At 36.1% G+C, this 24018-nt stretch overlaps 1 protein-coding gene across 2 annotated transcripts in view; it reads right to left on the reverse strand.

The window, feature by feature from the left end:
• The window catches only part of unc-45 (unc-45 myosin chaperone), a 368157-nt gene that overhangs the window by 32257 nt on the left and 311882 nt on the right, over positions 1-24018 (reverse strand). For both annotated transcript variants that reach the window (XM_090393271.1, XM_090393270.1), the window contains exon 18: positions 3649-3764. In XM_090393271.1, coding sequence (XP_090249397.1) covers positions 3649-3764 — 116 coding nt within the window. The remainder of the gene's footprint in view (positions 1-3648; positions 3765-24018) is intronic.

Raw genomic sequence — 24018 nt, forward strand, 5'->3', positions numbered from 1 at the left:
GGAGCTCTTTGCTGTGGCCCACCAGCCATTTTGAAAAAATAACTAGTTAACATTAAAACGTGATTAAATAAAAATAATTTCAATGAAGCCTGCGGGCCACTAAGCTATACTGTGGTATTTAGAATTGTAAGATGCTTTCCAGACTCACAAGGAACACTGTGCATTTGATACTTACATAAAATCCTATAAAAATAAATATTAAATAGACATGCTTCTTCAGCCATCTACCAGCACCAAGCAGTACTCAAGTACTAGTACTAATGTCGCAGGGTAGACGGCTGAAGCAGCAGTTCGTTCAAGTGCGCTGTCTAGTGTCTTCCAGATACATCTTGAAGGTTCTCAATATGCCGTTATTTTCATATAAATATGAGAGGATCCCATCCACAGTCAGTCAGTCGTGAACAGTGTGATATTTGTGTATAAGCGCAAGCAGGTTCGTCGTGTCAGCCATAGCCTATTTTGGTTTTATATTAACAGACTTTTTTCATTAGTGTGAGACATATTCAATGGATAATAACCATTACACGGCCATTTTGGATCATTTTTTGGGTTCACCTTCTATCATTATGACGTCTACGAGTAAGAAGCGTAAATCGAGATTCTTGTTGAGTTTTTAATGAAAAGTGGACCAATTTGTACTTTTTTGTGCCGATTGATGATAAGCCAGTGATTTTTATTTGTCGTGAGTCAGTGTCAGTATCAGAAGAATACAATATAAATCGACACTATGAGGCAAAGCATGTGACCAATTTCGATCACCTTCAAGGGCAGCTTCATGTGGACAAAGTGAACCATCTCCAAATTGATTTAAAATGCCAGCAGGGTATGTTTAAAAGGCAGACGGAAGAGAGTGAAGCATGCATCAAAGTGAGTTATGTAATGGCTGACAAAAATTGCTAAAAAATCAAAAGCCTTCTTGAATGGTGAGTTTGTGAAAGAGTATCTCATCGCATAATTTTTTATGGGGAAATTCTGTGCCCAAATAATAAGGAAGTGTTTAAAAAACCCGAGTTTGTCTGGGGTAACTGTAGCATGACATGTTGAAGAACTTGGCAATGCCATTGAAGGAACTTTAAAAAAACAGTCGTCCGAATTTACTTTACGTCACATTCACTTGCTTTAGATGAGAGCACAGATGTGTATCCCTTTTAGTGAGAATACTTGCTGGTTTTACTAGAACCCCTTTTTGTGGAAACTTCCTATACCATAGGAAGGCAGAGATGACTAGATAGGATGGATACCTCTGCAGCCCAGAGGAAAATACCATAAAAACATATAAAGTTGTATAGTGTGCATCCCTGCCCAAAATATGGTCTACAGTTCTGGGAGGATTTGCTTTTATTTAAAATTTTTACAGGACTGGGCAACAGTGTCCCTCTCTTCCATTTCAGGAAAAATATCAAATATGATGTAAAAATCCACTCCATCCAGGACTCTAGATATTTTTATGCTATTTTCCTCTGGGCTGCAGAAGTAGCCATCCCATCTATTAGTAGATTGATGCAGTGGGATAATTTTTTATGTGTTTTCAGGAATGACACTATAATCATTTTCATTTAATTTGCTCCATGAAGATGACAAGAAAATTACACCACTCAAGAACAACATAATTGTGAAAAGGAAGAAAAAATAAGTTCATTAATTTTCCTTGCAGCACTTTTTCTTTCTCAGATAAGAATGTTTTTCACTATATGCTGTCGCTGCTGTTGTGGTAGTATACGTCATCTTTACCGCCTGGTATGGTATATTCTGCTTGGTCTTGATCTTTTGAATCTCCTTTTCATCATTCAACCACTGGTAAACTCCAGAGTAAGCTGGATGCCCTTATGTCTTTCCTCATAATGAGCACATTTGGATAATTTGTCCTTATAGTCTTTATTCCCATGCTCTTTACTGTCATATCGGGTACAGATGGCATAGCAGTGACAGGTGGTCTAAGAAACATAAGTGAAAGCTATTCTGCTTTCACTGATGTTGGGAGTTTTGGGGTATGAAATGTAAGTTTGATATTTCTAGTTAGCACAAGGATACCATCCCTACATTGTGAGAATTCTTCTCATTGTTGTCAGTGCTGATCTTTTAATTAGGAGCAAATTGCCTTTTGGGGAATGTTGAAGAGGTCTCATTCTGATATTGCTTTTTAAGAAATGTCCCGAATTTTGTGGAGGGGTGACTGGTATCCCCTACCTCAAGAATGGGGAGGGACTACCCATTTTGTCAACATAGTGCAAGACTATTAGAATCCCTCTTTCCAGGCATCCATGAGTTGCACAGCATAGCAAACACGCGAATGTCGCACGAAATAACAACACTTAAAAACGTATCTTTGCGAACAAACTTTTTCCCAAATGAAATATATCAAGTCAAAATACAGGACAAATTTATCTGATGAACATTTGAAATAGCTACTTGTAATTAGCACTTCAAAATTTGAACCCGAGTTTAATAAGATTTTAAAAACACACAGTTACATCATTCACATTAATGGTTTTATTTAATTTGTGATAAAAATACGAGAATTTGCTGATAGTGTTCGTTGTCATTAATATACGATAATTTAATCTCACATACTCTGTAATTAGTTTTATCTGCTTTCAATAAAAGTCATATATCTAGTTCTTCGAGTTTTTTTTTATTACTATGGCCCGTGAACAGTGCTGAAGTACCCAATGTGGCCCTCACGGCGAAAAGTTTCGAGATCACTGGTCTAGATCATAGGAGAGTAAAATTGATTCAACAGAAGTAGAGCAGAGAATATGGAAAGAAAAGAATAGACAAAGAGGGGGGAAAAATTCCCTCTTTCCAGGCATCCATGGGTTGCACAGCATGGCAAACATGGTGGCAGAGCATTAGATTCCAGTGATGGTGGTCTAGATCACAGGAGAGTAAAATTGATTCAAGAGAAATAGAGCAGAGAATATGGAAATAAAAGAATAGACAAAGATGGGGGGGGGAGTCAGTACCATCACCAGGAAGTATCCTCTGGAACAAACATGTGCCCCACATGAAGGAACAGCTGGATAAAATACATTCAAAAGCAGGAGAACTATTTTGAGAGGCGATGCACTTGTGCATTCTGTACCGAGTTGTTATGATGAGTTTAATAAATTGGATGCCTGAAGTAGCTTGAAAATTTTCATGTTTAGTCTCTAGAGTGAAATTTCTGAATTATTTGATCCTTAGCTCATCCATGGTACTAATACTGTGTATTATAAGTTTTTAGTAGACTTTGGCGTCATCAAATTTATATGGATTTAGTAAGTTTTGGACATACATGGGCTGATTTCAAGATACTTTCTTTGCATGTCTCAGGACACACTAGCAGTATGACAAACTTACTACTTCTTTCCTCAGGTCTGGAGTTGAATAGCACAGGATACTATGGTCCACATCTAGAACAATAGCATGTAACATTGATTTTAATGCAAAAGGTAGAAAAAAAAATTATAACCTTTTAAAAAATAATAAAAATAAAAAATGCAACCATTAAATGTGTCATGGATACTTTTTGACTTGTTCTCACACATAACAATAAATATTGTTATAAATTCAATAATCACTGCACATAATGGTGCACACTATTTAAAAACTGCTGCTTATTTTAAATGTGTATTTAAAGGATTTTTAATTACAGTAAAATTGGCATACCTTACACTGGGACTAACTTGTGCTAAATTGGCAAGAGCCATTAATGCTTCAAAGTTCTCTAGTCCTGAACAATCAGGATGAAGAAGTGTCATAATAGGCCTTACCACTTCGGCACACTGAAAATATACATTTAAAATGCTTAAATAATAAAACCATTCTAGAATTTTAAACACTATACTCAACATTACAAAACTGATATGCTTATACAAATTACTTAATTTTTACAGTAAACTTTCACTAACAAATGGTTAGGGAAATAGTGTGCCAATAGTGAATGTCTTTTAAAAAAGCAAAGTACTTATGGCACTCTGACCAGGGTTTTCAGTAGTTAAGTTATAGTGAGAGTTAACTATATAAGGCATTGTTTTCAGAAATTTTATCACTTCCTTTATCTAGAGCAGCTGACTGTTTGAGAATATTTTTAAGTACAGTCATACCCCAACTTACGCAAATCCAGAGTTACGTGGTTTCTTATATGTATGTATTCCCATCCTGCTTCACGCCTCACCACTAGTCATATCTTTCAGGCGCTGGCCGTATTCGCCAGTGTCGCACATGCTGTGAACAAGCACTGACGTGTTTTGCACGGTCTCCATTCATACACGATTTTTATAGTCTACAAACCTTGCGAATGTTTAATGTTATGTTCTTGATAAAAATTTTATCACATAAAAAATAATAAAGTTGTCCAAAAGAAGTGAGTCCGATTCTCCTACAGCTAGCAGGAAAAGGAAAACATTGACTTTGGAAGCAAAACTGAACATTATTAAGGATTTTGAAGGCAGAATGAAAATTTGTGAGCTAGCAAAGAAGTTCGATCTACAGAAATCCACAGTAAGAACAATCATAAAAGAAAGGTTTACAGATTTTGGAGGACATACATTCTAACGAGGAACGAATTGTAGCCACAAGGCAAGGAATAAAAAAATCATTAGCTTGCTATGAAGAAATTTTGCATGACAAGAAAAAGACATTATGCCATCAGACGAATCTATTAGATTTTATGAAACCATCAACATGCAAATTATACCCTGAGTTACGCGAATTCGATTTATGCTTTTTGTTGGTCTCACCTACCACGTAATTTCGGGGGTTTACCATACTTTTAATTTTTGAAACACTTTATAGTAGATCATAAAAAGCATTTCACTGTATAAGTGATAAATATGATGCTATTAGACTTTTATTTTTTGGAAACTATTGCATTTATTATTGTTAAGAGAGAACTCCAGGGAGTCAGGGATTCATTGAGGGAGGCCACACAGACCATGCATCAGCTGTCATACTCGCTCTTGAATTCATTCACACTGATTGCACACACACAACATCCAATGACAATCCATTCCAATCACAAACCACTCTATGAGAGAAAAATCTAGATCTAATCCCCCCACTCTACTTAGTGGTATTCATTCTCAGCTTCTAAGGATGCCCTCTTGTCCTTTCCCCACCCTCCACAAAATAAAAAAATTCCATCAACTGAAATCCTGTGTGACCTTTTCAGAAGAGTGTAAGTATCAATCATATCACCCCTCTTTCTCTTGTTTGCTAGTGTCTGTAGTCTACAAATTCTCAATCTGTCTTCATAATCAATATTCCACAATCCTAATATCATTTTTAACATTCTCCTTTGTACTCTCTCCACTGTATCAGAATCGCAAAAGAAACCAGGAGACCAGATCTGTGCACAATAGTCCAAGTGATGTCTTATCAAAGCCTTGTAAAGAGGCAAAATGACATACTTACCTTTACATATCAAAGTTCGTTTCAGAGTTCCAATAATCGTTTGCATTATATTTGCAATCTTTCCTATATGGCCCCTGAACTTCAACTTCCTTTCTACTAACACTCCAAAATCCCTAGCCTGATCAACTTCTGGCATAATCCCACTAAATATAATACGACACTGGATATCTAATCATGCCAAAGTGCATGACTTTACATTTTACTGACATTGAACTGGCATCCATTTTCCCATGCCCACAATTCCAGCCTATTCAAATCATTCTGCATTCCTAATTACCCTACCCACCTCTGCATCATCAGCAAATAGTATATTGCTTGTCAGATCCTTCCCAATGGCATTAATGGACAGATTGAAACAGTGGACCAAGGACTGATCCTTGTGGTACACCACTGGTTACCTTAAATTTTGCAGACTCATAATCCCCTGTATACTATACCACTTTTTGAAACTGAAAGATATTTCAGTCAGCCATCCTCTTATCCATGCTCTATTTTATAATCCAAACCCATATTCTCCAAATTCTGCAACAGTCTTCCATGCTGTATTCTGTCAAAAGCATTAGCAAAATCCAAAAGTATCATTGTGTATTCATTCCCCTTGTCCTCAATGGTAACATTATTACAGAATGTACGCAAGTTGCTAAAACATGATCTTCCCTTGTAAATCGATGCTGTTCATTGCAAAATAGAGATTCTCTGTCAACTCATTTCTGAATATGAGCCCTAACTAACTTTTCCAAAATCTTCTCCACCAATCCTGAGATATTGATTGGTCGATAGTTTAATACATCGGTCTTGGCACTACCCTACATATGTATCACAAAACAAAGCAGAAATAGTTAAACTGAAAATCTGAAGTCCTTGAGTTTTGGGGAAATCTGAAATTTGTTGATTTTGAAAATATTTTCAAAACAGTAAATACATACAAATCACATGAATGGCTGAGTAGATAATGCCTTTGGCTTGTATAACATAAATGCTGGCTGAGGTACATATTTTATGTTTTAATGGATGACAGCACTCAGAAATAAATTAAATCATTTTTCAATAACTGCAATATTTAATTTCTGTAACATGCAAACACAGTGGAAATAGTTCAACTGAACGTATTACCCTCTATAGATAATAGGAGGAAGCCTAGGATTGTTGAATGTGGATGGGGAAAGTGCATAAGAATTGCAGTTTCTTTTATCTTGAGGAGTTTCACACGCCCATTTCTATTAATGTTAAGCTAATTTTTAAGAGCAACTGCTGATTCCAAGTCTCTCATGTGTTTGTACCTGTTACGATGAAGCATAACAGTTTTCTTACATTTGATTTGGTGTCCTTGGCACTGTCTGCTAGACCTTGATGGCTATAATTGTGGTAGTAGATGTATTTCTTATGATCCAGAAGACATTCACAGATTTTCCAGGTGCAGGAAACTTTGTGTGTGTGTGTGTATACTGAGAGGGAAGGAAGTTGCTATTTTGAGGAACAGATAAGGGTAACCATATCAATAAGAAGTTTTAAATACTGTATTTTTTGCCTTATAAGACACACTTTGTTGTACCTAAAATTTATCTGAATATTAGGATGTGTCCTATAAGCTGAATGCATCTTATGCACGTGTTTTTTAAAAAATTTTTTATGTATGTGCAGTTACAGTGTGTCATCGCATGCGTGATCAGTTTGAAGAGTTGCACTGTCGTTAATGGTCACGCATTTAAACTAGTAATCAATACATTATTATATATATATACACCGTATATTGGTGTAAAGGATGACCGATATATAAGATGAGACTTAAATTTTAGACTTTTTTAGCTTTTAAGCTTATGTCGGTTGTATAAGACAACCCCCCCCCCCCCCCATTTCTTCTTTCTTGTATCAATACAACATTAGGTATTGTTGTTATATCTGTTATTTTTAAATCTATGAATATCCATTTTTTTTTTGCATGACATAGAATTAGTATTTACGCACATTACCCTAATTAAAAGTGATTAGCCCCAATTTTAATTATTAATTTTGCATTTTTTTTTAAATTTTAGCATTATTTAAATTGTTGTCCTTTAAAATCATGGAACCAGCAACAAAACGAAGAAAGTATGAAGCTTGATTTAAAATAAGAGTAATTGAAATGGCAAAGCAAACTAATAACTGTGCTGCTGCAAGAAAGTTTGACATAACCGAGAAGATGGTAAGAGAATGGAGGAAGAAAGAAGATATTTTAAAAAAAATTGCCAGAGAAAAACTGTGCGACGAGAATAGGGATCACCGATGGCCGCAACTGGAAAATCACGTTGCAGAATGGGTATTTGAACAAAGGCAGAACTGTTATCTTGTTACAAGAAATAAGACTAGAGCATATGCACTAAAATGGTCAAGATTGAATCCGGATGAAAGTATAAAATTTCAAGCTACTTCAGGATGGTGTAATCATTTTACGAACAGACAAAATCTGGTAATACAACAAAAAAAATGAAACTTAAAAAAAAAAATACCAGCAGATCTTGACCACCAACTTATCAGTTTCCATAAATTTATTATTCAGTGAGACAAGAACATAAATTTCTATTGTCAAATATTGGAAATATGGATGAAACTCCTATGAGCTTTGATATGATAAGCAATAAAACAGTGGAGTCTAAAGGTAGTAATAGCATGCTAGTTTGAAGTAAAGGTCATGAAAAAACAAGGTTTACGGTTGTGTTGTCACGTATGACTGATGGAACCAAGTTAAAACCAATGATCATCTTCAAACGTAAAACTAAACCTAAGATAAAATTTCCTTCAGGTGTTTTTGTACATTTTCACGAAAAAGGATGGATGGACGAAAATGGTGTGAAATTATGGATAAATAATGTGTGGAACACATGACCAAGCAGTATAATGAAGAAATGCAGTTTATTAGTATGGGATATGTTTCGTAGTTATTTAACTCAGAGTACTAAAAGTCTTCTAGAAAAAAATAACACAAAAATTGCTGTTATACCATGTGGTTTAACTTCTATATTGCAATCACTAGGTGTATGCTTGAACAAACCATTTAAAGATCACATGCGAGAAGAGTGGAATAATTGGATGTTACAAACAGTGGATCCATGCACGCTGCATCACTTGATATGTTCTGCAATTTTGTGATCAAAGCATGGAATAAAGTAAAAGGAGAGACTGTAATAAAATCATTTAAAACATGTGGTATCTCTAATCTTATGGATGGTATAGAAGATAATCTGTTGTGGGACACTGATGACGATGAAAACTAAATCAATTCACCAGATTTGAACAGGGATCCATATGACGATCATTTAAACAATGAATCTCAAGAACTATTTTCAACAGATGATGAAGAAAATTAAAATGAAAATGACTTTAATAATTATTATTTGTTTTTTAAGACTTACATCTATTGTAATATTTTATATAAATTTATGTAAAAAAATTAATCTGATTTGTTTATAAACACTGCCTATTTTCTTATATAACGATGTATTGTAACTACCTAAATGTTCATCCAAGAAATTAAGATTTCCTTTTTATACTCGCTGTATAAGACAACCCGTGATTTCGAATGTTTTTCTGTAGTATTTGAGAGTCATCTTATACACTAACATATACGGTATTTTTTTTTTTACAACCCATGGATTCTATGAAGAACAGACATAGCTATACAACCACATTTAAGCGTAGTGTAATTGAGCATGAGCCTCTGTACCTCAGTCAGTATAGATGAAGCCCTTTGGTCAGAAAAACCTAAGTTTGACTAGTCTTACAGAAACCACAGAAACCTACGAGTACATCAGAAAGAAATATCACTGATTTTACAGAATTGCCATCGTAGTGCTTTAGATTTATGAAGAGAAATGATTTATGCATGCGTGCAAAAATGAAAATATCACAAAAAATTCCGCACAAATTTGAAAATAAAATTTTTGAGTTTCATAGATTCATCATAAATGCCAGAAAACAAAACAATTTTGTTCTTTCTTGTTAAAACTTAGTGTGTCTTATAGTGCAAAGAAATTTTTTCCCCAAAAAATTTAACATGAAAAATGCAATGCATCCAATACAACAGTGCGTCTTATAAGGCAAAAATATAAGTACACAGATTATATTTCATTTAAACTTTCTGTTTCATTTTGTGTTGCCTGCATGAAAATTAAAGTCATTTAGATTGTACCTCGAATGTTGTCTGGGACAGAGGTGAATATGATTGAATCATTAAACTATTACAGATTCAGCTTCTTCAAGTTGTCATCAGCCTTTCTTGTAAAAAGATTTAACGAAGTTAACGAAGCATGGCATTTTACTCTTAAGTTACTAAATAAAACAATGTGAGAATTACATAGGAATTTCCTTACTGAGTGTTACTTTATGCAAGTACTTGAGAAACAGTCTAAGAAAAACTGTGGAAGGGAAACTTGGAGAAGAACAAGCTATTTCAGACCAAACAGAGGTTAATAGGGCCAGATCTTCACTCTAAGACAGTGTTTTCCCAATCTTTTTTGAGTCGCGACCTTCTTTTATAATAGCCAAGTAACCTGTGACCCCTGCCACAATTGCATAAAAAGGCATTTTTAATAGGGTAAAGAAAACACATTAAAAATCTAACCGATACATAACACACCAGCACTGAGCCAACAATTTTTTCATAAAACAAATTACATGCCAAGGAATCATTTCACAGATCCAAGAATTCATCCTGTACTTCATTGGAAATGCTGGCTACATTCAGGAAAGTACCACTGAAATTCCTTTTCAAGGGATTCAAGGTGCTCAGTAATTCCTCCTTCAGACTCTCATCCAGTTTACCCTCACATTCCTCCACCACACTGCAGAGTTTTTCAAACATGGCAATGTTTCCAAGATTTACTTTCTGAGGCGTCTTGCAGCTTGGATACAAATGCTTAAAGATGTCTTGAAATTGGATAATGTGTTAGCTTTCAGGTTCAGTTTATTTAGCTGGTCTAAAATGTCTGCAAAGCAAGCAACTCCTTTCTTTCAAGCAAACATGGCGGTGTCAGCTAAACATATGGGGTAATCTGCAGCTGCATTAAGAGAGCAACTCACCTTTATTTGAAGATCTGTTATTCAAACATTGAGACACTGATTAAAAATGAATTTTGCATCATAGTATATATTTTTTCAGTTTACTATTTGTAACACAGAATTTTATTCTAATTATAAAACTCCATTTGTATATTTTATTTTTAGAGAGTGAATCAAGGTCTGCCATGGTGGAAATTTGAAAAAGTATTAAAAGCCCACCATAACAAATAATTAAAATAATATAAAATGATTAATATGTATGAACACGGCAGGCCTTTGATATTTTTTTAAGTATCTCCTGTGGTGGACCTTAAGTCACTTCCTTTCAATTATCAAAATTCAGTGTTACAACTACTAGCAGAATATTGCAGAATAGTCATATTGAAATAAATAAGTGTTGAAAACCTTCGTGGTGAAATTTTCTATAAAAATAACTGAAGCGACACCCTCCCTCCAGAAAACACCTTGTGATACAACCTGTAGCTCGCGACCCACAAGTGTTAAGAACCCAGGATCTAAGACAAATAGTTGAGAAATCATTGGAATATAACAGGATTGAAGCCAAAAAAGAAAACTGTAAGAATAAATGAGAGAGTGTAAGTGGATAATTTTTTTAGAGTGATTCTATGATAAGGAGAGTACTTCATGAAAGTGCTAAAAAATCTTATTTCCCTGGTGTGAAAATTAATAATATTAGTAATACCATTAGAATGCAGAAAGGGAAGGTGAACTGATTGTTTGGGCTGGAACCAAATGACCTGAGAAATGAGAAGTATTGTATGTGAGGGAGGATGTGAAAGAGTTAGGAAGAAGCAAAAAAAAAAGATCAAGAAGATGAAGTTTGCGAGTCTGCTGCCATGTTATGATGGAAGTGAACTGAGGAGGGTAATGATAGCTAATGAATCAATATGCAGGCTGTGCAGAAGGAATGATATGGAGTTCATGAACCTATTGTAAAATTTTAATATTCTTTTGTGTCTATTTCTATTGTCTTGTCCTTTTTCTATGTCGCCATTGTAAAATTTAATTTCTCCTTTATTTATCTTACGTATTGTTCTCTTTAAATCTTAATTACAGTTATATTGCACTTGTATCTGTGCCCTTAGTAAAATCCTTCTCTAGTAAGACTTTATTCTCTTAACTTCTATATTTCTCTTGGCCGATCTTTACATATAAGAATGATGCTAGTGGTTTGGGGGGGGGACAAAGGGAATATTAATGGTCAATGCCAACTCCCTTGTCTCTACACTGGTTCTAATTCCTTTTTTGGATTCAGGGAAAATTTATTTTTCACTGCACCACCCCGAATCCTAGATTAACAAAGAATGTAGAATCAAGGAACCAGAAACAGTTTAGCTTACAATCTTATATTACTGTAGGTTACGTTTGCAGTCGTAGCCTCACCATAAATTAATCTCCCGCTGTGATCCATATTTTATGAGCAAGTGCAACAGAGAAGAAAATCAGGCAAGTCATCAGTTAAACAAAAAGAACAAAACATTTAATTCAATTGATACATATTACACATTATGGTTCTACACAGAATTAAGTAATCCATTATTTCTAAGGAATAAGTATTAATTATTCAATTCTCTATCTCTATCATAGTATGCACAACAAAGAACTTCATACATAGTTAACAAATTCTACTTGATAGATCCAACTCATTCTCCAATACTAAGGACATTTGTTAATTGAATTACTAAGATAACTCCACGTGCTCTCACACTATTTCATTTACAAAATTCTCAAGATTTCTTTATAATTAAAAGAAACAATCTCTAGGCTCCACGTGCTCTCACACTAATTCATTCACAAAGTTCTCATAATTACTCTATCATTAAAAGAAACAATCTCTAGAGTCCTTCCTAAAGTTACAGACATTCTTCTTATTACACATTTACTAAAAAAACAACATAGACTGTACGTTACCAACTGCTGGGGAATCGTTTGGCCACATCACATATGTCGACTGGACAATCACTTTCGACTCCAAGCTCATTCTGCCTTTTTTTTCTGAGGCATTTTTCAAGATTTCGAGCTGTACTTATCTCTGCCGCCTAAATTAGGTAGACGTTGTTCTCTGGTGAACTGGCTTAACATCGCAATGATATTTCCGTAAGCATCGGTGACTATCTTCTGCTGAGCTGATTGCCGACTGGTAAACTTTTGGGAATTTCACTGCATAGTTCCTCAGTCATTGTCTCGAATCCGTGTTGAAAACGGGGAACTAAAAGTTGCCACGAGGAAGTTCCACACACAACAGCATAACCGCAGGAAGGCACGAGATCCCGAGCGAAAAGAGAGCGTTTCTAGGCACTACACGACTTTTTAAATTGTGCACCATTCACCTCTATGTCACCCATAACTTAGCGCCACACACAGAATTCTAGCATGATCACAGAGTGTATGAGTGGGGGAGGGGGGGGGGAGACAGTGTTCTTACCAAAAGGGTGCACGTGTACTACTTGCTGCATGTGTTTTAGATTCCGGCCACTTTTACTAAATCGGATTATCCATTTTCCCAGCAATTTATAAGTACTTACACAAGAGCAGTAAGGATTAAGCATTTAAGCACTTTACATTATAACATAATTCAATGAAAAAGTAAAAGTCCTGTTTAGTAATATTTTAGTACATTACAACAATTTAGCATATCTGATATATCAATAATTGATTCAAAAATGCAAGCCCATGTTAAGTCTGTAGGAAACGTGAAACAATTTAATTTTAGTTTCATTCAGAACTTAACGCTATGAAGTGAATGAGTGAGAATGACCAACACATGCAGAATCAAGTCTCTCAAGCAAAAATATTGAATAGGGTTGTCAATTCAGAGAGTTAAGCTGGTTGGAAGACCTACAAGGATGCTGCAGTTATATGCCAGAAGTATTATGCCAGAAGAATATAACTCCCTCTTGTTCCAATACTTTTGGCATTAGCCAGAAGTATTGGAACAAGAGGGAGGAGGTTTTGGCATTGGTTAGTGCAACCTCGCCAAATGCTATATGCATTAGTGAGATTTGGCTAACAGCAGATGATGTAGTTACAGGGATAAAATGTGATGGATTTAGTATTTTCAGGGAGGATAGAGAAGACAGGACAGGGGGTGGAGTACTTATGATGGCAGATGCATTGCAACCAACAAGAGTAGGAGTAAGTCAGGCAGATGACAGTTTGGGTCAGCCTAGTGTGAGATTGAGGCCAACAGGAAAAAATATAAAACTGATTGCTGCTATAAGCTAGAGGGTGCCAAGAAAGATATGGAATACATGCATAAGCAGATTAATATAATGAGGGCAAGTCGATTAATTATAATGGGGGACTTCAACTTCGGAGATATAGACTGGAAGGGGAAAGGTCACATGGCAGCAAGGAAATGGAATTTATACACTCACTGAGAGATAATTACTTGAAGAATGTGACAGAGGGGGTCTCAGGGTGTTATAGGATCAGACAATCTGTCCATAACCAAGGTGACTACAATTGGGGAAAGTGATCATGTAGTCTTGACTTGGGAGGTAATAAAGCAGGTGTAAATCCCAGTTAAGAAGGGGTATATGTGGAACTACAAGGCAGGTGATTATGACACATTTAGGAGTCAGCTTGAAGTAGTAACCATGGCATAAAGATCTGCAAGGATGTTCACAGTGCATGGGAGATAGTTAAGGAGTATCTGGAGGAAGCAATATCTCACTGTATATCCATGGTTAAAAGGGAAAATTGGGTAGAAGTTAGATAGATGAGTAGTATCATTACAAATGAACTGCAAATAAAGAAAATGTTATGGAGGACACATAAGAAAAAGTACAAGGGTCAGACAAGAAAAGTGAGCAGCATTATGAGAAGAACTTAGACAAACAGACGAAAGGAAATCCCAAAGTTTTTTTTGTTACGTGGCAAATAGGAGGAAGAATAACTAATGGGTGCAGATGGTAGAGATGTAACAGAGGCAGACAAAATTCTTGCGCTATTGAGTGATTGTTTTGCAAGGTTATATCATCCAAGCAAATATACTGTTATGACAGAGGTGACAGTGACCGATGTGAGAACAGAGGTTGAAGAACTGGAGGCACTAAGTATACAGCAGAATCTGAATGCAAATACAGTGTGGGATTGGATGAGATATCAGTTCATGTTTTATTAAAATATATGGGAGAACTGACAATGCCTCTGACTAGGCTATTTAATTTAAGTCTCAGATCTAGTAGAGTTCCAAGGGAGTCGAAAGAGGGCAATATAATTCCCTTGCATAAGGTAGGTTCTAAGGCTGCACTAGCAAATTATAGACCAATCAGTATCCCAGGAGTGGCAATAAAAGTACTAGAAAAGTTTACCAAATAGAGAATTCAGGAATAGGTAGATAAGAATATGATACTCTATGAGGGTCAGCATGGTTTTATGAAGGGTCAGTCATGTCCTAGTAAATCTACTAACTTTTTATAATAAAGTGACAGCTGAGTTGGATAAAGGAAATGGCTCTAATAATGATTTTGCTGGATTTTGCAAAGGCATCTAACCAAAAACCACATGGAATTCTGTTATGTAAACTGCAACAAATGGGGGGATGGACACGACACTGGTTATGTGGATAAGGGAATGGCTGCTGGACAGATATCAAAAAGTGGTACATGGAGGGGCAGAATCAAGGAAAAAACAAGTGACTAGTGGTGTGCTGCAAAGTTCAGTGCTGGGACCACCACTGTTTAATTTGTACATAAATGATAAAGGAAATAACCTGAAAGGAAATATTCAGTTGTTTGCTAATGATGCAAAGTGGGTAGGGTAATGGTTAGTCAAGGTGATGTAGAGATTACAGGAGATGATTTAAATAGGCTGACAGTATGGGCAAAACATAATGGATGTCAATTTATTATGTTGGAGGCTTAATGGATTGTAAGCACTCAGAAAGGATTAAAACAGAATTTAATACTTCCTATATTTCATCTCAGTCACTGAGACATCTTCAGGGATTACAAAAAAACTAATGTAACATATACACAAATACCACACAATACTAAGCCAACCACGTGGGTGACACTAAAGTCCTGTCTAGGTAGAGTACCCTCTATGGGGAGGTTGTAGGTGGCCTGGAATGTACAGTGGGATTTCTGATGATAAGTGTTTCCCAAATCTTAGGAAAAGGAACCGTTTTTATTTAGATTTGGTTGATTTTTGAGAGCTGCTGCAGAGTCTAAAAATAGTCTCTCTTTTCTGAATTTGCTGTGGTGCAGCATAGTGATTTTTTCCAAGCGATCCTGGCACTGTATCCAAGACATGGTCACAGGCCTGACTGACCATAGTCGTGGTTGCAGATGTATGACTTGTGTCCCTCTAGGCAGATGGTTGCTGATCTACTTGTCTGTCCAAAGTACATCAGCTTACAGGAGCAGGGTACTTTATAAACTATAGGCACTGAGAGAGGTTGGAGCTGATCTTTTCTAGACCGGATAAGGGTAGCCAGTTTGCAGTGGGGCTTAAATGCTGGGTGTAGGTTGTACTTTTTTAAAATCTTGGCTATTTTTTCCGATTTGCCACGGATGTAGGTATGGTGATGGAATTTCTAAACTCTTTCTGAAGAGATGGCTGGGGAATGTAGGAGGAACTGATTATTTTTTTACTACTGTGATCGCTGTAGTCATTGGAGAGGAAGGTGTTGTGTATGTGGTTGAGCTCAGTTGCAAGGGCAGATGGAACAAAGATTGTAGGTTCTCTAATGCCATATTGTTGGGTGGGGTGGTGGTGGGAGAGTTTGTGAATGTATCTGCCTATGTGTGTGTAGGTTTTCTATATACAGTGAAGGAAAGTGTACCATTAGGAAGGCATGTAACTAAAGTGTCTAAGAAGGGTAAACTATTGTTCTTTTCCTTTTCCATAGTAAACTGGATTCTTGGATGTAGGATGTTGAGGTGACTGAGGAAGGAATCTAATGTGTCTGGGCCATGAGGCCAAATAGAGAACACATCATCTACATATCTTAGCCAGATAGAAGGTTTGAGAGGGCTGAGGCTATGGCTTGTTTCTCAAAATTTTCCATATAAAAATTAGCAAGAAGGGATGAAAGAGGGGGGGGGGACCCATGGCGGTTCCCTCTATCTGCTTGTAGATTTTGTTCTTCCAAGAAAAATAACCAGAATTGATGGCAAAGGAAAAGAGATCTAAGATGGCAGAAGGAAATACGTTTTCTAAGAGTGTTAAAGGTATTAAGGGAATACTGGTAAACAGTGAGGAGATATCAAAGCTTACGAATATGTCTGTGCTATTTAAGGTTAGATTTTCTATTAGAGTTTTAAAATGGGTAAAGTTTTTCATGTAGGATGTGAAAAGTCCAATGAAGGGGGGGGGGTCAGCGAGTTAGCCAGCTGTTTTGACAGTTTCTAGTAAGGTGTGTTAGTGGCATCAACTATAGGTTTTAGTGGGGAATTGGGTTTGTGGATTTTTGGTAAACCGTATATTCGGGGCAAACTGGCTACCCTTATCCAGTCTACAAACGATCGGCTCCATCCTATCTCAGTGCCTGGAGTTTATAAAGTACCCTGTTCCTGTAAGCTGGCATACTTTGGACAGACAGGCAGAACAGCAACCATCCGCCTAGAGGAACACAAGTCATACATCTTCAACCACGACTATGGTCAGTCAGGCCTGGCTGACCATGTCTTGTTTACAACCCACAGGATCGCTTGGGGAAAAACCACCATGCTCCACCACAACAAATTCAAAAAAGAGTAACTGTTTTTAGAATCTGCAGTAGCTCTCGAAAATCAACCAAATCAAAATAAATACGGTTGCATTAAGGAGGTGATCGAAGCCAAAGGTGGACATACCTACATTCGCCTGCTGGTATCAATTGTAAATTGGTTAAGTGTATTGGACAATTATTGGTAGATAGTGTATATAGGTTTACAGAAAAACATTTTGTGGGTGGGAAAGGGATTATCTTTTGCTTCATTTTCTCTTTCCCTTCACTTTCTAAAATTTTCTTCTGGCTTCTCTGTTGCAGCTTCTTTTTAATGCAAGTGCCCTGTCTACACATTCCATTTTCCCTCTGTGCCAATAGGAATTTCTTATCTTCTGGAATTTTCTTTCATGTCTAAGGCATTGGCATGACTATGTCAAAGAGATCTTGGTGACTTTCTTTCCACTTGTTTTCCTTCTCCATTCTTCCAAGATTGTCCTATTCTCTAAATATGCCTTCAACTTTGCCCACTACGTGCATTTTCAACTTTGTGGGTATTCTTGCCTTTTCCCAGATCATCAATGCATCCCGGGCTGTGTGGAATGGGCTGCCTTCCATTGATACTTGTTTAATTATCTTTCTGTAATGAAGAAACAATGCCATGACTTATTTGATGAAAGGTAGCTTTAGGAAAACAAAGTGGGGAAACATGGTTGACATCTGTCCAATAAGTCATATTTCTGTTGTCTTCCTGGTAGGAATGCTACTCGTCAATGCGCTTGCTGTTTTTATAACATCAAGCACATTGACGAGTTAAAAATGTTCCATCATGATTACATGAATATGTATAGAGAAAAGCAACTAGAAAATTCAAGAGTAGACTTGTTAAAACAATGTTCAGGCTGTGAATTTGCATGCTGTAATTCACCTATTATACTATTTAGATATGCAAGCTTTGACACACTGTCGTGACCCATTCAATAAAATTGTTAAAATTTGTACTGAATTGTTTACTTATGATATAGAACAAAATGAAAGGGTGCCTCATAGAAAAAACTACACTTCAAAAATGAGGAGCATCCTAATGCATAGTCTATATTATGCTATTTCAATATGCAAACTTTAACACACTGTCGTGACCCCTTAAACATTCAATAAAACTGTTAAAATTTTTACTGAATTTTTTTACTTATGATATAGAACAAAATGAAAAGGTGCCTCATAGAAAAAACTATTTTGAAAATGAGGTGTATCCTAATACATATCCTATATTTGAGTTGTAAGTCAGTGGTTAGAACTGAAGGAAGCATAGGAAGATTGAGGTAAAATCAGGATACACACTTTCTTATTCATCATCTATATGCATCACATTATACCATCGCTGTATCCTGTACACTTCTTGATGACACATATCAAGAATCTGATGATGCCATTTGTCATAGCACTACAATGAGCTACAGTCTACAATGCATAATGATACTTACTTTAAGGCAGCAGTAACTAATTTTGACATAAGGTGCATACATTGAATATATCTATATTTTTCCCATCACCCAGAGTTTGCTTAAGAAAATTTCTTTTGTTTTGCAAAAGTTGGCATCTGTGAGTTAGACTAAATTTCTCTTAAATTGAAGTTGTGTATTAAAGCAGTTTTTGCTGTTTCTCATTTGCTGTTGTACAAATGATCAGTCCACATAATTTTAATTGCCATGTAGAATTCTAGTTTACCAGTCTGACATTCTTATATTTATATGGCAGCATAAGAAAAATGAACACTTGTTTTGCTGTGTGCATGCGAAAGTGACATTGAAATTTTCATAATAAGCATTCACTTTCCAGATCAAGAAACATAAGAGTTGTACTTTGGATGTAAAGTGGAGACTAAGACCAGATAACATCAGGACCTCAGTATAGTATAGTATTTAAAAAAGGATGGTTAAACATTGCAAATAACATTGCCAAATATTATTTGCAAAGAGCCTAGAAAGGACAAAGAAATTACTAGCATGCCTGCTTTATAAGCATCTTTATCTTTTCTGCATAGTTAAAACACGTAATAGACCCAAACTTACCATGAGATCAGTATCTCGTGATAGTATATTTCCAATTCTTAAACCACTTGAGACACAAACTGTGGATGAAGATAACTCTAATGAGGGAAAATAGTGCATTCAGCAGATCTTTAGAGAAATTGGAAACTTACCAAAACAAGCATCTGAAATATCAGATGCTTGTTTGAAACTTCCTTAAAAAAAAGATAATTTAGAATTTTTTTTTTCTGAATGGTAACTTTTTCTGTTTTCTTTTACAATGCTGTTAACAGGTGAATTAAAATGTTGAGGACAAAACACAAACCCAACAAATATGTTTACTGATGCATCAAAGCTTAGGATGAAAGATGTGCTTCAACAAACTGGAAATAATTAATTTCTCTTCTCTTTCTATTCTTGTATCTGGAAGCATATGAAAGAATCCAATGAGATGACTTTTGCTTCTTAAATGCTTCTACAAACTGGAAATAAATATCTTTCTATTCTAGTAGCATATGAAAGAATCCTATAATATGTAAATTGCTTCTAAAACATATAAACTGTAATAAATACAGGTGGAATACTTGCAGTGACCTCATAGTCGTAAAAGGCTTTCTAACAGTCTATTTAAGGGGCATATTGGCATCCTGACCAAATTGATGACATTCTTACAACAGATGCTGTGGAGCTGAACAAATACACCCAGTTCGAATACCTAGGGTCCAGCATTAACTCCAATGGCAATACAACAACTACTGAAGCCCGAGCCAATGCCGCCTGGATGAAGTGGTGACAAATCACTGGGGTTCTCTGTGATAAGAAGATTTCACTATAGCTAAAATCAAAGACCTATAGAACAGTCATTAGACCAGTAGCCATGTACAGAGCAGAATTCTGGCCAACACAAAGAAACATGAGCAAATCCTCCATACCATGGAAATGAGAATGGTGAGATGGACATTTAGAGTAACCAGGCGCGACTGAATACCAAACACTGACATTGGTAAGATCCTCAGCATTACACCAATAACAGAGAAGATGCAAGAGGCATGCTTAAGATGGTATAGCAATGAAGACTCTGTGGCAAAATCGGCCATGAGGCCTAATGTTCACAGCCAATGACCAAGAGGCCAACTAAAGACATGTGCACAGAAAATGTCAATACTAAAATTTCCCAAGACTGTGCAAGATTGAGGAAGCAGTGCACACAAGCAAACCCTGCCTTAAGAGGGCCAATAGCTAGGAAGAAGAAGAAGAGACTGGCATCTTGCACTGTAGAACAGACATCAGAATCTTAAAGCACAAAGACTTCATCTGATACACCACAAAGGCCAATCAGATCTCACAGACTATGCATGCTAAAAGTTTTTCCACTTTGTTATACTATAAATTAAAGATGCCAAGAAATTATATTCTTGGTTTAATCCTTAATCTAAGTGTAAGCAAACCAAGTTTGCACCTGAAGTAATTTCAGGACTAGGAAACTCGTATATAGGCTAATGACTTCACATCACTTGCCTTAGTATCCAATAATGCAAAGCACATATTCTTACAGACATGTATAATGCTATGCATTATGGGAAAGGTCACTACCTAGACCGATTTTGACCTTTATTAAGGTCTTACCAGTTGGAGCCATATCTTGAAGACTACTGCAGTCATTGTTGACTTGATAGGGACCTACGATACTGTCTGGAGGAAGGGACTCGTATACAAATTCCTTAAGATCATCCTGTGTAAAACACTGGGGCACCTCATAAACAAATTATTATGTGATCGATATTTCAGAGTGGTAAATGGGGGAAGTTCAAGTTGTACCTCTGAATCAATTCATATCACAAACCCAAACGAGATGGTTTGAACATCTTAATCGAATGAAAGAAGGAAGAATAGCAAAAACTGTATATGAAAGCCAGAAAATAGGAAAAAGAAACATAGGCAGACCCAGGAAAGGTTGGCAAAAGGAAATTAAAGAAAAAAGATCATAGACAAAGAAGAAGAAATGGGGGAAGTATCAGTAAACAGAGTGTGCTTAAAAATGGGCTACCAATTTTATGCAGGTGATTTAGCTTTGGTAATCAGTGATCAATCTATAGAAAGAACTGAAGAAATATTGATAAATGATATGTCAGCCTTGTGGCAGTTATATAAAAAAATGGAGATTAACACCAAATCCTGGTAAAACTGAATGTTCTTGTTTTCACCTGAACAGACTTGCAAATCAAAAACCAGAGATATATGTTGATGGGACATTAAATCTCATTTAATCTGACACCTAAATACTTGGGGGATAACCTTGGATAGAACTCTGTCATATAAACAACATATGATTAATATCGCTGCGAAAGTACGTACCAGAAATAATATAGTTCAGAAGTTCTGCAGTACTATATGGGGCTCAAGTGCCACAACTCTACAGTGCACCACTTTGGGACTGGTCTACAGCACAGCAGAGTATGGTGTCCCTGTATGGCTTAATAGCCACCACGTCAACAAATTAGATGTTCAACTTAATCTCACTATGTGCTTAATAACAGGCTGTATTAGAAGCACACCCTTACAATGGCTCCCCATTCTGAGCCATATTTCTCCTCCAAAATTGCAACAACAGGAAGCTCTGCTTTGTGAATATAAAAGAATCCTAAATATATATTTCGGTGATTACACCACATTTTTTATTATTCAGTTATACAAAATACTGAAATAATAGTTCCTGACAAGTTTCACGAATCGTAGGATTTACATCTTCAGGGGGTAAATAGTATAACTTAAAGTTTAAACAATAGAATTAATAAATACAAATCATAACCGTCTGGCTATTCATAAACTCAAATAACAGAATGCAGATATAAAACGTTATTGACATTGAACAATATTGGACGATGTCACATGTTCTTGTTCATACAGTCCGAGCTCAGATTGAGGTAGATTTTTTTTTTTTTTTTTTAAATTAGAGCTGACCACACTTGATGGAGAATTAAACCTTGATTTTTATTGCATTTGGTTGGGTTATGATTTGTAGTTATCAATTCTCTTGTTTAAACTTTAAGTTATACTATTTACCCCCTGAAGATGTAAATCCTACGATTTACGAAACTTGTTGGGAACTATTATTTCAGTATTTTGTATAACTGAATAATAAAAAATGTGGTGTAATCATTGAAATATATCTTTTGAACCAATTAGCCACAGAAGTCTACGCCTGCGAATCCTAAATAATCAAAATCCCCCAATACACGAGTTTATTCCAGATGCTTTATCTGCTGGATTAAAATTCAGAAGACCTGTCATTAAAACCGCCTGTAATCTTCTCAGTCAGAATGCCAGTTTGATGAATAAGTGGGATGCATTGTGGACTCAAGCAGTATCACCTGAAGTCCATAGCTACATAAGTATTCTTCAAAAACCATCTGGATTTGACCTGCCCAGAAATATATGGAAGACTGCTAACAGGATCCGTACAGGTTATGGTGTATGCGGAGACTTACTATCAAAATGAGGAAAGATACCGAATCCCCCACTGCCCTTATGGAGCCAAGACTCAAACCATTCATCATGTAGTTCAGGAATGTGAGCTAACGGCATATCTAGGTGAACTAAAGGACATTTTTGACCTATCCCCAGAGGTGATCAATTGGATTAAAAATTTAAATGTAAAAATATTATGACTAAATTCTTGCTTGATGCTTGTCATATATTTAATACCTGTATTTTATCTGCTTGCTTATGTTTTACTTCTTATTTATAATTTTATATATTGTATCTTATCTACAATCATATGCATTTTATTCTATTTCCTTTTAACCATGTGTATATGCCATACAATAAATAAATAGTGGGAGCCAGAATCAGAAGTGATACCAAGAACATTTACATTAACATTTCTGGCTAGATGGGTAAAGCAAAATTGCTTTTCATATTCCCCTTTGTCTTGTAATGGAAGAACTTTGGATGGAGTGTTTGTGAGCTATATGCTCGCCCATTGAGGGCAGTGAAGTTAGTTGTGTTCAGCTGAACTTAAAATAGATTTTGGTCTTTTATATTTGTTGATTTCTTCTTCATTATATTCCGAGGCTTCCTTGATTAACGGGTTTGGATGGTTACTTGTCTTGGTAAAGAACTTCTCAGCTAGATTTATGAGAAAGGAAGAGATATAAGGGATATTAACTTCTCTATGGATCTGGGTATTTCTTATGAAACAAGGGGCATCCAGAATCATCCTCAGGCACTTATTCTGTAATCTCTGAAGTTTTAGAATGTTTGAATTTGCGGTGTGACTCAAAGCTGGGGATGCGTAAGTGATAACCGGTCTAATTACCATCTTGTAAATTGTTAATTTTGTTTGCATGTCCAGTTTAATTTGTCTGTTGATCATACGGTAGAGCTGTGCTAAGACGGTGGATGTCTTTGAGGTAATGCAACTAATATGTTTGTTGAATAGGAGTTTACTATCAAGAATCACTCCAAGATATTTAACTTCAGTCTGCCATGGAATCTTTACTCCCAATAAATAAATATCCTCCATGGTATGGATTTTCTTTCTAGTAAACAGTATGGCTGAGCTTTTCTGGGGGTTAACTTGGATCCTCCAGTCTGGCATCCACTTTTCTAAAGTGTGTATGCTATTTTGTAGTCTTTTAGTTGGCAGTTTTGGGCTCAGTGATCTTGCCATCAGTGCAGTATCATCTGCATATAATGCAGTGAATGTTGTTCTTGGGTTCAGAGGGATATATGCTACATAGATTGAAAACAGTAGAAGTGCCAGAAGAGATCCTTGAGGTACGCCTGCCGAGATCCTGCGTCTGGTCGAAACCGTTTCGCCTACCCTGACCTGCATGTATCTGTCTTTCAGGTAAGAATGTATTACCTTTATTAGCCTGACTG

Source organism: Typopeltis vanoorti, chromosome 5 (genome assembly GCF_054136105.1).
Source record: "Typopeltis vanoorti isolate ZY-2024b chromosome 5, IOZ_Tvanoo_1.0, whole genome shotgun sequence".
Classification (NCBI taxonomy): domain Eukaryota; kingdom Metazoa; phylum Arthropoda; class Arachnida; order Uropygi; family Thelyphonidae; genus Typopeltis; species Typopeltis vanoorti.